The following is a 15,346-nucleotide window of genomic DNA, read 5'->3' as shown; positions in this document are numbered from 1 at the left end:
CGCTTTTAATTAGGAATTTACAATAGTAGGCTTATGTAGATTTGACAACCCTTAGTCTTTGTCTTGTTTCATATTTAAAAGAATAACTAATACTGGTAGATTACCTATTTATTACAATCTTTTTATGTACATGAATACTGAGCATTGATATACAAATAAAACAAATATATGGTTAAGGACACAGTTATAGAGTTTATGATCAACAGTTCACGTTTCTACACTTCATGAGCATAATCCTTGGCCAGAAATGATCGCCAGAGAAACCCCTTTCTGTCTGTGTCACTTTTCACAAATACACTGGAAGAAATAGAAATACATCATAAGCAAATTTTATGACAGGATAAAGAATTAATCGAAAAAAAAAGCAATCCTTATAACTATTGCAGCCTCTTGTGGCATCCACAATTACATCAAAGAAAATAAAAGATTATCAAAGGAAATCGTTTTTTCAAATAAGTGCTTTCTTTTAAAATGACAATGGTCTGGAAGTATCGTATCACTGCTGGGGGAGCGACCATACAAACATGAAGAATTCAAGGCGCTGTCTGACGAGACCAACTTCCATGCATTATAGTGGTTCCCTACTCTTGTACTTGTGACATATTCCAAGTGTTACTTACCATGCAGCACCACACAAAGAGCCAGAAAGGGAAGATAAGCGAGATTAAGAGGTTCAGTAAAATTTTGTCAGCACACCTACAAACAAACAATCAAAACACTGGTTATATGTAGCATGTCAATATTATTGTACTTCACCACAGTATTTTGCTGATATACATGTACTCGGTATTCAGTGCCAAACTGCATAAAGTCTACAAACAACATCGGAGTCAAAGAAACATCCTCGCTGCAGATTGTAATGCTTGAGAACTGATATAAGGAAACATTAATTCTTCCTTAACTGGTTTACAAGTAGTTGTTATATGTCTCCTTAGAATTGAAGCGTCTAATATAAGAATGTAATACCAATTACATAACGTTATACCATAAGGAATATAATTAATGTAAAGATTTTAGAAACAAAAATGCACATTTCTCTTAAAATTCACTTGAAATAAAAAAGAGCACCAAAATTATTTATCAGTTACATGACATTGTATGCGTAATACAAACGCTCTTACAACTTAAATGTACATTGACTATTTTTTTTTCATATCAAAAATAGAAGCTTTTATTCACTTTTAGAATGATAAGGAAAAATCTGACCTTTTCTTCTTGGGTTGCTGGACCACTACCGTGGGTTGGGGAGCGGCCATTACTACAGTGGTAGTATTTGTGGTGTGGGTGGCAGACATCGTGGAAGAATGTGGTCCTTATATAGGTACTGAAAAAATTCAAACAAGATGATGATTTGAAAGATGTTTAAACACAATAATTAAATAAAAACTATAATTTCATCTTTACAAACATTTGCATGACTGCCTCCTGCTCGGGTGCAATGCCATTTGCATCGTTTACTGTCATTTATACATAGGTGATTATTCAGTATATTTCTGTTAGGACAGACAAATAGTAGTATTATGAAATATAATCTTTACTCATATCTTTCAGAAAATAAATTTTAAGGTGGTAAGGGACATATGTCAATTTTAATGTGGATTAAAGTACATTATTATTGAAATACTTTCACCAGTTTAGAGTTTTCAAATTTTACAATATTTAACCAAAAAATAGCTTTTAAAAATAGTCGGAAAAGTAAAAATTGCAAAAAAAACAAAAAAAAAAAAACAAACAAAACAAAAACAAACAAAAAAACCCAGTGGGATTCAAACTCATGACTTACTGATTCGTAGTCAATCCTCTAACCCACTGCGCTACACTGTTGACAATATTGGGGAAGAAACTACTTATAGAATTACACTTCATTTTATTGTTTATTGCGATAAACAATACTTCACAACATTGAAGTGTCCCATACCACCTTAACATGATATAATCTTCAGAATTTTCATTGCTCATTCTTTCGCTCTGTCATGGTTTTCCGTACTTCCCAGTCTCCACCCATCCCCGACCCGGCCATTTTGAGAACAATACTATAGTAATGTATACATACGTTTAGATTGTCAATTCATTTTGCTATATTTACATCTACCAAGTATAATTTCCTCTGTTTCTTACGGAAACTTATAGTTATTTCATAGCTCTATAGAAACAGCCATATTGAAATCTACACGCTTGTTTATCGATTGGTCGAAATCTACAGCGGCTGAAACTAACAAGAAAATGACAGGACTGATATTGACGCGCCCTGTTTATCGATTGGTCGAAGCCTAAAGCGACCTAAGAAAAATCACGGACTGCACGAACACGGGTGATGATGGAGAGAATCGATGTGAATCACACGTGGGTCACCGACGATGGAAATAATCATGACGATGTCTGACTCAAAGTCTCACAGGAGACGATTTCGCTGTTTCTTTTAGCTAACGTACTTGTGTACATTAAAAGTAATTTAGTGAATTTTACTAACTTTTTAATTAGAATCAATTTATTAATTAGTTTGCTTATTTTTATTTATTTATCTCGTTCATCCTTGCATACATGAAATACTAATATTAGATAACATTAACTTTTTTACTACATTTATCAAATATCTACGTACTGATGTAATCTATTAGTGTATAAGTACAAACTGAAACGTATTTGCAATAATATTGTATTTGTTGTTCAACATGTAGGGAGAGGGCGAATTAAGTTTTTATAACTTGTGCCCAATTCCATTGTAATATATATATAATGCAATAAAATATGTTCAAATCAATTCGTTAAAAGAAAGATGTAAATATAAACAATACAATGAAGGTAGTGATCATTGCAGCAAAAATTTTATATAACCAGCTAACGCGGGTAATGTATTTTTTCTGCAATGTCGCTACCTTCATATCCCGAGTGAATCACCAAGGAAAGCATTTTATTGTTTAAGTAAACAACTGACAAACACGTTTTGAGGAACTTCAAAACAAGGCCATTTGGAGTATCTGGAGCTAAAACACTTTTGCATACACGTGAGAGGTAAATTCATATACTAAGGGGTTGAGGTATAATTAAACGAAACACTGATGCTCCAGACCAAGTCGAATGATAGCCATTACTCATTGTCCTTGTTTTGTTTATTTATAGTCTACATGTCTGGTGGCGAAATGCTGTTTTCTTGATATAACTTACTAGTATATATTGAAAAGAATTTTGTGGGATTTTTTTCAACTGTCTCTTTGAACAATTGAGTTATTGAAGGTATCCCCTTCATTAGGTACATCTTTAAATTACAATGTAACATTCCCTCCTATTATACAATCCTTCAAAATAAATAGATTTACACATTAATTTCCGTGTATAGTTTGATTTGTAACATGATGTTTTTATCACTCTTGAATAATTTCATGATCTTCTCACGCGTTTTACAAGAAATCAATTAATAACCTATCTATCGATAATCTATCTCAAAATGATGGCCATAGATTCTTATAGACAATGACTAGACTAAGTAAATTGAATCTCAAAACTCAAAAATAATATTAAACCGAAAAAGCGAAAAAGCAAGTAGATGACATCAAAACTGTAAAGAAATGCAGTTACACTTAGTTTTCTTACCTTAAATGAGTTGCAATTCTGAGATTTCTTCCTCTGAGGATTAAAATATGATGCCATGCACTCTTAACAAGCGACCTAACCGCATAACTGTTCTAAATGAAAGCACAAAAGCAAATTTTAAGTAATTTTACACCAATTAAGTTTTACTTTACAGAATTCGAACTTGTTTGATTGGCTGAGTTATGCATGCCAGGCAAGCTTTCGATTGGTTGACTCAACCGCTTCAAAGAAACGCATTGTGCATCTTGACTCAGAAATTGAGCTGTTTTAGTTTCACTTCGTCTTATTCCAGGGATTAAGATACAATGTAATGCACATTTGCACAAGTTACATAGCAGGAGATTCGAAAGGAATGAAAGTATATGTACATATGCAAACAGAGTGATAGCGTGCCTAATTTTGCCTCATTTTATAGAACGTGCGGAGGTCTACAACTTTGTTTTGCAGTGTTTTTATTTTATCATCAATGAAAAACTGGAATATTTAAAAATGAATGAAAAAGTATGAATGTGTAAGATATGTTGGATAATTAATATTAGCTTCACCGATGTCGTTTTCTTAAATTCAATCCGATAACTTTTTGTTTAACCCTTGTTAAATGGTTTTAAGCTCTCCTATATGGCACACCAATTCACATAAATTAGCTAAACATAGTTTCACAGTCGATAAACTATGTTTATCAGCTGTTAGCTATTGTTTACGGATCCTAAACTATAGTTAACGATTCGTTAACTATAGTTTATATCTGTGAAACTATATTTCATGAATGTAAACTATAGTTTACGAATGATAATCATAGTTTATCTCTCTGTTAAAAAACGTTAACAATAGATTTTGCTGATAAATATAGATTCACATTTGTTAATTATAATTAACAATCGTAAACTATAGTTAAGAGTTGTTAATTATAGTTTCACAAATCGTGAAACTACATTTATCAGACAAATTCACAAAAATGAGCTAAACATAGTTTTACAGTCGATAAACTAGGTTTATCGACTGTTAACTATAGTTTTACGGATCGAAAACTATAGTTAAAGGACAGGTGACACAAAATCATTTTCTTCTAAAAACATTTTCTCTGATAAATATAAATCAGTTTATAACAATTTTTCCATTTGACAAGCATCAGATAAGAACACACAGCTCAATTAAGTGTGCTGAAAATCCCATCTGCAGCAGATCTCCGAGTTTTGCCGATCTTTAATGAGATAAGAAACCCCTGCGCGTTATTCGTCAAAGATGACATAGTCAGCTATCGGCTACATAGTAAATAGAGCAATGGACGAGGATTTATTTACACATACAGGATAGTGTATTTGTGTTGCAAATGATGATTTTGAAATAAAGCACTATCAGATTAAAGTGAATTTATTAAAAGCATATTTTATTGAAAAGTTTAATGTATGAACCCTCTCCTGAAAACAAAGTAAAAAGATTATAGAATGTACAAGATTACAGGTTGTATTATTGGTTAATGGAGTTTTTGAGAAATCTTGTGTACATAAGATAGTGGTAATAGGAGTTGAAAAAAGTAATTAAATTAGAATGAATCTGAAGACTCTGTGATTGATAATCATTTATTGCAGATTATCATCCTGTCAGCCAGACAGGCAACCACTTGTTCAGATTGTCAGTATTCAGTTAAGTTTGAAATATATTGATTGAATATGCATATTAATCCAATCTTGCAGATCCAAAACATTGATTTGAATAAGTTGATATTAATCTAAATATTTTTTTTCTTTAAAAAAAACTCAACTGGGAGCACGATGAGTTAGATTTTTATTATATCACATATAAATCCTTTTTTGTATACTATTTGTAACAATTGGTGTTGCTGTAAAAAAAATAATCCATTGTCACTCTGAATCTAATGTCAGTATATAAGAAGTAATCAGTGTGCATAACAGCTCGTTTTTGGGCTTTTTTTTTTTTTTAGGTTTGATCAATAGAGAATAAATTATACACAACTCAGAAGTACTACCAAAAAATGATCTTCATAAACTATTAAAAGAAAGATCAAATTACATTTGGATAATATTCAAGGAGTCTGAGATTAATACGTTTTTAAAACCTGAATACTATGATAAAAAACTACTGTTTCAGTATTTACTGATTATGAAAATTGGGTATATATATAGTTCTTTTATTTAAATTTCAATAAACAAACATGATCAAATACCATTCTAAAAAATAAAATTAAAAGATGTTCCGGTTATTAGTATTAATATTAAGGTAGACCCCTGATTTTGTGGAACTAAAGAAATTTACAAACAAATTTGCTTACAGGTACCAGGATTTCTGGTAATACTTCTTAAATCAAAAAATCCTTTATTAAGTCCAATTTACTTAATTAGGGTTTATTTAGGGTTTAAGATGCAGTGAAATTCCTGGTTACGAAAAGTCTCTATACATTATCACTTACTATGTGTTGCAAAATTCTTTCTTCATAAACAATGATTCCAATGTTTTGATGATTTTTATCTTTTACAAATCCAACATCTGACATATTTTTTCCAGCATGAAGTATATAGATCAATGAAAAGTTAACAGTACAGGTCACAATTTTTACTCCTGTTCATAATTGCTGAGGAAACAGAAATGGGGTTTCTAAGCTTAGCATAACTCTATTTATGTACCGGGTTCTCAAACTTTTAATAGCAATGAGCAAAAGTTGATGACTTCAGATTTTAGATAAGATAAAAATCATCAAAACATTGGAATCATTGTTTATGAAGAAAGAATTTTGCAACACATAGTAAGTGATAATGTATAGAGACTTTTCGAAATCCCTATGGTTGAAAGATACAGCGAATGGGCAGTGTGTCGGCTATTACGTCGCACCGAAGGTTTCCGATCTCAGAGGCTTCAGATATGCATATTGAGGTCACGCGTCTTATCAGCTCGGTAATTCAGCAATAGCTGTGAAACAGATGGGAGTAGTAAGGAAAATTTTGCAGAAATTGTATCCCACTCACAATTCAACTTGTTGGTCAATGTTTTTGTGATTGTGTCACCTGTCCTTTAACGACGTTAATCTATATTTAACGTCTGTAAACTATAGTTAACGCGATAATCTATGTTTCACATCTGTTAACTATAGTTACCACTGAAAAACAATCAATTGCGATTGTTAAACATAGTTTATCTGATAAATATAGTTTCACCATTGTGAAACTATGATTAACAACTCTAAACTATAGTTCACGAATGCAAATTGTACATAGTTTATCTGATAAATATAGTTTCACAATCGTGAAACTATATTTATCAACTCTAAACAATAGTTTACGAATGTAAACTATAGTTTTCAGATGTGAATCTATATTTATCAGCAAAATCTATTGTAAACGTGTATTTCCAGACAGAAAAACATAGATTTGCATTCGTAAACTTTAGATTAACGTCGGTAAATATAGTTTAGGGTCCGTAAACTATAGTTAAAAGCCGATAAACCTAGTTAATCGACTGTGAAACTATGTTTTGCAAATTTATGTGAATTTGGCGTGCTTTAGATTTGTAAACTGTAGTTTACTGATCATAAAACCCTATTTATCAGATAAACTATGTTTAACAACCGCAAATGATTGTTTTCAGTGTTAACTATAGTTTACAGATGTGAAACATAGATTATCGCGTTAACTATAGTTTACAGATGTGAAATATAGATTAACGTCGGTAACTATAGTTTACGATCCGTAAACTATAGTTAACAGTCGATAAACCTAGTATATCGACTGTGACACTATGTTTAGCCCATTTTTGTGAATTTGGCGTGCCATACTCCTAGAGTACGTTACTCAAGAAGGACAGTCAAATATCTCTGATGTTTTTAAAATTAGCAGCCAACAGACAGAAATCAAGTCTAGTCTAGAAAAAGCTGGTACAGTGTGGTTTGAGGACAAAGCAGATTAGGAAACTTGATGAAATTATCACAAGAACAAAACTGGGAAGTGCAAAAAATGTACAACAAAAATAAAAGTCCTCAGTGATGCAAGAGGTAAATAAACAAGACTAGACAATGTTTAAAATTTTCAATCTACATATAGCAGACTATTTTCTATCTTATCCACCTCATATGCGTCGGAACCGGGGGGGGGGCTAGGGGGGGGGGGCTTAGCCCCCCCCCCCCCACTTTTTTTGCAAAGTTATACCTAACCATTAGAAACATAGCATGTTAGAGGGTTCAGCCCCCCACTTTTTTTCGCAGGAAAGATTACCGTTCCTAATTTACCTTGAAAGATGGAGAAGTTAGATTCCGAAGATTCTAGCCGCCCCCCCCCCCACCCCAACGGATTAGGAATTTCATGATTTTGGGAAAAAAAAATTGGGTAAGTAATTGTTTTTTTGGAAGTATAGGCAGGCATACTCCCCCCCCCCCCCCCACCCCCCCGGATTAGGATTTCCATGATTTTGGGAATTACTTTTTTCTCAATACTTCTGAGGATTAGTCTAGCCCCCCCACTTTCAATTTGCTTTCGACGCCTATGCACTTAGCACAACATTGAGGACTGTTTACCTTTGTAAAATAACATTTTACTCCAGTCTTTTTTACCCTGATTAATTTAATGAAATAAATATTCATACTAGTTTTGTACACCATGCTATGAGTTAGGTATTATACATGTACATAATTACGGATTTTTGTAGTGAATGTTCACATTTTTAGAGAGTTTTGAAGGAATAAGGAATCATTCTTTGAGTATTATGAGGTGATAATTTCGGTCGGGTCGTGATCAAATCCAATAAAAGCCGAAGGGCTTTATGATATCTCATGAAATTATCAACTCATAATATTCAAAGAATGATTCCTTATTACTTATATTATATAATTTTCAGCAGTTGTACGATTAAAATTAGAATATCAAGTATGCAAACCCGCTTGCGCCCCAACAATACGTCATTTGAATTTATTGGATTGTATAGTACAAAAATCGATTCATAGTGTTATCACAGACAAAGACTGGAATATGTACCTACGTACAATGCCAACAAATGCTTTAAATGCAATCATTAACTGTGGCGGGGTTTTTTGGGAGAGGGGGGGGGGGGGGGTCTGCAGACATGTCATAAATATTCAACTAAGATTCGATACATGCCAATCCTTTCTTGTTTATAGAATAAACTCATGATTTTGAAAAATACATGCATATTGTTGTCTACACGTTCATGAATTTCTTTTTTAAAATTTCTCTTCTTTTATTGTTATCTCATAATTACCCCGGGTTAAAACATATCATGGAGATAATACACACAGGGTATACAAAATCGCCTAGATTTGTGAAGCACGTTGTAAATTGTCACTTAGTTAATTATATTAATGTTATCCAATTTCAATATTGAAAAGTAATTTTCTTAGGACGGGGAACTCAAAAATTTTGAAAATTTTCGTAGAAATAACGTAATTTATATCTTTTCCGATGTGATAATACCTCAGGAAGTAATTAGTTTATTCATCCAGTGTCTACAAAGTGACCAATAATACTCAGTTTCAGAGCTATAACTGGATTCCCATTTGTTCTCTTCATTATACGATCGCACGAATACACTCCAGGTTACATTGTTCAACATATTAGGAGGAAGAGGAATCTTATATATAAATTTGTAAATTTTTGTATAAATTACATAAATATCTCTTCTGATGTGATAATATCTGAATAGTTACATTTAGTAATGATAATAATAATACTAATTTAAGTTTCTACAATAACTAAATTTAGACTAAGTGCACATTTATTAATGATTGGGAAGGGAAAATTTACAAAAAAACGCTTAGAAAGTAATTGTTGTCATTTGAATGTCGAAGACGGGTATCGTATTATTTTGTAATGTCCTTTTTATCACAAGTACATGCAATTGTATATTAAATAATATTATGAGAAAAGACCAATTATGTACAAGAATGTAAATGAATTAAGCAATTTAGTAAAATATATTTAAGGAGCAGAAACATAATAGAAATTCACTCGTTCAAGAAAGTTAAAAATTATATATGCATTTTATGATGTTCTGATGTATAACCGCGGTAATATATATGTATTGAATGTATTTCAATTCTCTCTTTTTTATTTTTACAATTATTCTATGTTCTATGATCTTATAAGTCATCTGGCTTAGAGAATAAATAAGGAATAAGGAATCATTCTTTGAGTATTATGAGGTGATAATTTCGGTCGGGGCGTGATCAAATCCAATAACGCCCGAAGGGCTTTATGATATGATTACATATTTACGTATATTTATGATACGATTACATATTTAAATATTAATAAGCAAACCCCGCTGGTGCCTCGATTTGGCGTCATTTGTATTTTGGGTTATATAGTACAAAATCGATTCGTAGTGCTATCACAGGCAAAGACACTGGAAAATGTAAATATAAACAAATAAACCGCAAGATTCTAGTAGATCGAGATCAATGTGTAATATCGTGTCGACGTTGTCAGTATAGCAAGATGAAGGCAATGAGGCCATTCTAATCCTGGATAGGGCTAGTATGGTTCACATAAACACCACTGATCCGATACACTAAGAGGGAAATACTGTGGAAATTTGCGTGCCAAACTTGAAGAGTTCACCAAATACATTTTTACAGTTCAAAAGCTTCAGCTAAATATGATTTCTGCATAAGATTAGAAAGGCAGACATGACCAAAAAAACCCAGTTCCCCTATTTTTTCCATCTTCGTCAGCGTAAAAGAAGCTCGGTCGATTTTTCGTCTTGGTAATTCAACACCCTGCACTTGGGGCTCTTTTGGTGTAACTTCCGTTTTAGGATCACGATTACCTCATCGCAAAGCAAATAACGTTTAGAAAGTTTTTCTTTTCTTTTCGGTAATTATGTATAAAGTAAGGTAGCATTTTAAAAAAAGTAGTTATTACTTCACCATTTTAGTGTCGGGAAAAGGTGCTGTTCCGCCCAATTTTGTGGCTCCCAAATTTCAAACTAGATCAGAACAGGATGGGTACCTAACCTCATTTTATGGATGATTAACACAAAATAGGCGTTTTTTTTTTTTAACAAGCTTATGGATAATACAAGTATAGACTTGTGTGACCGTATCTTACAGGGTTTCAAATGCGGCGCCATTGGTGTGTCATGACTATCAAATCGCTTTAAATTATCCTTTAAAAAGCTTAAAGTTATCCTAAATTTTAAAATCATGGTGCAAAAGAGTTTACTTATTTGCAGAAATGTTTAATTAATGTGCTGCGCTTTTCTGTTCAACACTGCACTGTCATAAACCCGTGCGCAGTTTTAAACAAAAAAATAATAAATACGTCATGAAAGCGTACTCGTGGTAATTGTTGGTTGGTCAAGCCTTAGTCCGAGGTGAGTTAATGGAAGAAAATGATGGCAAAATGAGTAAACTGTTATATTATGCATTTAATTCAACTATCTTATACTTGATTACGGAACATAAATATACAAAAGTATATACAAAGGCATGTATCCTGAATAACAGTGTATACGCAGTAATAAAGGCAAGGACACATAAATTATATATATGGAGTCTACGGATGAAAAGTCACGTCTCTACATTTTGTGAACATGATCCTTGCTCAGAAATGATCGCCAGAGGGTCCTTTGCGCTGTGTCACTTTTCACAAATACACTGCAAAGAATAGAAGTACATTAGCACACTTTATAACATGGTCTATTAAAATTTAACATAATCATATACAACCACGAGGTGTATAGCAGGTATACCATGAAATACCATGGAAACATAACATGGATTTTTCTTGTAAAACTGAAAATATTTACTAACATGAAAATTACATTTTATGATGATATTTCAAAAGTGAAATTAATGACAGTCAATACAGAAATTGTAAATAAAATCAAACTTGTGTATTTAACGTTTTAAAATTAACATGAAAATCACAATTTTTAAAAGAATCGAGATGTAGATGGGTTTTTTTTTCTACATACTTTATATTACATAAAAATATTTTTCATTGATACTATAAAAAAAAATTCTAATTCTAAATTAATTTTTTGCAACTGAAACTGTTCAGCTGTCGTAACCTTATAAACTCCCCTTAGTGTCTTCATTATATACGTCCAAGTGTATACTACTGTGACATATTTCAGTACTACTTACCATGCAGCACCACACAAAGAGCCAGAACGGGAAGAAAAACGAGATTATGAGGTTCAGCAAAATTTTGTCCGCAAACCTACAAAACAAATAGAACATATGAATTATGTTATATGTAGCTTCCATAATTTGTTACTGCATACGATTGTCAGATGGATAAATGATTAATTGAATTACGTTTTTTTTTCAATCAGAAGTTCACATAGCATGGGTATTTGCTTTTGACATTGCTTTATAATATCAAACTATTAGAATTGCATATTACAAAAGATATTGCACTAAAATGTATGAAATACGTGCTGTATATTTATTATTATAACAGGTGTCAAGCTTTTTACTCATTTTTAGTATAACAAGACAAAATTTCTATCAATCAATCTGACCTTTCCCTCTTGGGTTGCTGGATCACTACCGTGGGTTGGGGAGCGGCCATGACTACCGTGGTAGTATTTGTGTGGTGGGTGGCTGACATCATGGAAGATAGTGGTCCTTATATAAGTACTGAAAGAATAAAAAAAACAACATTATATTCCCATGTTTGGTTAACTGTCCACCACCTTGTGTGCACTGATGCGTGGATAAGTATGATTTCTTTACATTGTGCTGAATTTTTACATGTACCAATCAGTTATATCTTGCTAACTATAGCTGACCTTCTTTATATTTCATCCAACAGGTTGGGACCACTCTCCCAAATGGGATATAAATTTTAAGTGCAAAAAATAAAAAAATTTGATTTTGAAATTTTTGATATTAATCCGCATTAGAATAGATGAAATACAACAACTTTTGGTAAACAACTTTTTCTGTAGCTGTACTATTACTGAGATTGATCCCTCAGTTTATCCAAAACTTCTTGGGGATCAATCTTACAAACTATAGAAATATAGAAAAACTTCTTAACCAAAAGTTGTTGCATTTTATTCACATTAATGCGGAATTATTTCAAAAATTTTAAAATAAAAAAAAATATTTTTTTGCCCTTAAAATTATATCCCAAACGGGCTATTGTATCCCATTTGGGAGAGTGGTCCCAACCTGTCCAAGAAGTACAACTGTGTGGTCGTAAATCAATTGCCCCCAAACTTTTTAAAATTTTAAGTGCAGGGTCTCTTAAAGAGACGCAAATTGATGAGTAATCTTTACATGCATTGTTTACAGAACAGTTTAAAGTTGATAATTATCATTGCACTAAAGTGTCATTTTGTCTAGATGCTGAAAAATTATCTAGCATCGACCATCTAGTCTTCTTAATGATCATCGACATACTTTGGATTATCTAAGAGCTACAGCTAACTTATACTACATACAGCTAAATGAAGAGATTGTACTGGACCCGACAGTGTTTGCTGTCATTCGCACATGCTCGATCATAGAGCGGCAAAGATCAATTTTGCAGTGCTGGGGAACACGGTTAAATTACTTGTATTTTTCATTTTTTCTCAAATAAGATGTGACAAAATATGATAAAAGAATCCCCCAAAATGTTGTTTTTCACAAATAACTGCCAAATATTGCTTACGCCTTTACAAACCACATCTCACCAAACCCCGACCCTTAGTATGCATTTCAGATTTATCTCTCGTGCAGACTCGTCATCGTCTAGCAAGGTCGATTGCCTAGGTGTACCATATCACCCCGTTATTTACAATACCGGTTAAACAATTTCGGATACAAATTTCGTTAAAAAGGATATTAATTATCACATAACTTATCAAGGGGATTATTACTTAAAATTACATACACCCATTCGTGCGTTCTGCATCACAAGTAAAAGACAACCCAAAATCAATTCCTACCTTAGTTTCAAACTTATCAAACTTATCTTCTTCCCTCCGTCGATGTTTTCTCTACGACATAGGCTTCTTTTGTGTGCCACAGTGTGGTTCTCTGTGCTGTTCGAATGACAAAGACAATCACGTGACTGAGTTTTGTTCATGGAAAAAGTACATGGAATTTCACGACGAATTAAAGAAGCGGGGGTGGATCCAGCCGATTGCAGAAATAATATGTCCGAAAAATCTTGAAATATTTTATTTGTAAAAAAAAAAAATATATTTTATTTGTAAATAAGAAAAAATAGCAAAAAACAACAACAAAAAAAGCTGGCGGGAGCACGCTTTGAATGTTGATGTAAATCATGTAATAAAACAAGAGCACGATTTGAAACAACGTTAGTTTCTTTGATCTTAATTATTTTTCTGTAAATCATGATAATATGGCGAGTGCATGCGTATATCCATATCAATATGTTCAGGGGTGGGGGTAGGGGGATAAGTTTGTTTGCTCGGGGGTCGGGCTTGTTTCAATGCCTATTTTGGGTGGTAACTTTTACACTAAGTACATGTATGTGAATTAAATGAGTTTTCACCTTCCGGTTTAGTTTGATTAGTCCACTGCTTCTAGAAAATCAAGTTGTCCTCTCTCTCTAACTCTTGCGAATTTCTGTTGATCACTCATTTTACTTTTTCACAGGGTCTGTACTATAAATTGAAATTAACTTTATGTTAATGTTCGTGTAAATCAGGTGTGATATGCTCATATATATGCCCTGGAAATTAAAATCATTTCGTCCTAATAATTTTTAAATATCTTTTTTATGTATAACCCTTTCAATTGCCAGTTCTTTTTTGGCTGTTATGCAAGATAAAATACTTCTTAAATTAAAAAAAAATAACAGGTGTCCATTTATAAAGATAATGGATAGAAACCGCCCGTTTTTAAAAAAAAATAATGGACAGAGACAGGAAAAACTGGATGTTAACTAAATTATTGGACGTCTACAGATAAGTTGGAAACAAGAATAACTTTAAGACATCACATTTGGAAATAAAGAAACAGATTTAGTATTTAACACAGTGATTGCGATAAAGCGGGAAAAAAACTAAAAACTTCCAAATAATGTTAGGTTTTTATTTAATGCATGTTAGTTCAATTTCTACACAGCACATGTTAGGTTTTCATTTAATGCATGCTAGTTCATTGTCTACACAAGACACGTATAAGTCTACACTGGAATTTCTTCATTCCGGGCACCGAATCCCTTACAGTTCTGTCGGTGTTTAGGTGCACCTTATCCTTATCGTAGTGGTCCGGAAAATGAATATCACTAAATGTCACAAAGAATCGTCCGTATTTCTTTTTCAAGTTTTTGTTGATCAGTTTCCTCTTCTTGTCGAACATATCTTTCGTCAGGCCTGGTGATCTGGAAAACTGTCCCCTTGTCATTATTTCGCCGATATACACGTTTTTGGTACCATTGTTAGTAAGAATGTTCACTATTTCGTTAACATTCTCAAAAGTCTGTCGTGGACTGGAATTCATACTAATGTCGTTTCCACCTATACACACAAACACTGTTTCTGGTTGAAATTCCAGCAATGCACAAAAAACCCTCTGATCCACCCTATCGGCTCTCATTCCTCCAACACCATAAAAACGACATTCACCAGGTACACCCAAAAAACCATCACAAAATCTACCAAGTCTGATTGCCTTTTTAATTCCGTTTCAACGCTGTTGGTTGGAGACGAGTCCTTGGCCACAGAGCTACGTTTTAAATCTTGCTTGGAGATGTTCCTCAACAAAGAAAACATCCAACAACACAAGGATCGGGCTAGTCTCTCGCCAACATATGACACCGCTTTA

At 32.9% G+C, this 15,346-nt stretch overlaps 2 protein-coding genes and 1 long non-coding RNA gene across 5 annotated transcripts in view; 1 reads left to right on the top strand and 2 right to left on the bottom strand.

The window, feature by feature from the left end:
• LOC105325909 (methionine--tRNA ligase, mitochondrial) overlaps positions 1-15,346 on the top strand; it is a 42,639-nt gene that overhangs the window by 10,208 nt on the left and 17,085 nt on the right. The window lies entirely within an intron of this gene.
• Positions 86-3,751, bottom strand: LOC136270716 (uncharacterized). Of its 3 annotated transcripts, none has more exons than XR_010708555.1 (4): positions 2,054-2,375; positions 1,207-1,324; positions 621-696; positions 86-297 (listed from the first exon to the last, which is right to left on the bottom strand). It is a non-coding gene; the product is annotated as an uncharacterized lncRNA (long non-coding RNA). The 3 variants fall into 3 exon arrangements; XR_010708554.1 differs by lacking the exon at positions 2,054-2,375 and adding an exon at positions 1,784-1,926; XR_010708553.1 differs by lacking the exon at positions 2,054-2,375 and adding an exon at positions 3,592-3,751 and having other exon boundaries at positions 87-297.
• On the bottom strand, positions 10,963-13,652 carry LOC105325908 (uncharacterized). The gene is made up of 4 exons (XM_034474029.2): positions 13,498-13,652; positions 12,082-12,199; positions 11,702-11,777; positions 10,963-11,209 (listed from the first exon to the last, which is right to left on the bottom strand). Exons 1-4 carry the CDS (start codon positions 13,635-13,637, stop codon positions 11,199-11,201), a joined length of 345 nt encoding a protein of 114 aa, XP_034329920.2. The 5' UTR covers positions 13,638-13,652; the 3' UTR covers positions 10,963-11,198.

The sequence above is a fragment of the Magallana gigas genome, chromosome 8 (genome assembly GCF_963853765.1).
Source record: "Magallana gigas chromosome 8, xbMagGiga1.1, whole genome shotgun sequence".
Taxonomy (NCBI): domain Eukaryota; kingdom Metazoa; phylum Mollusca; class Bivalvia; order Ostreida; family Ostreidae; genus Magallana; species Magallana gigas.
The sequence above is the reverse complement of the archived record's forward strand: the minus strand, read 5'-3'. Positions and strand labels throughout refer to the sequence as shown.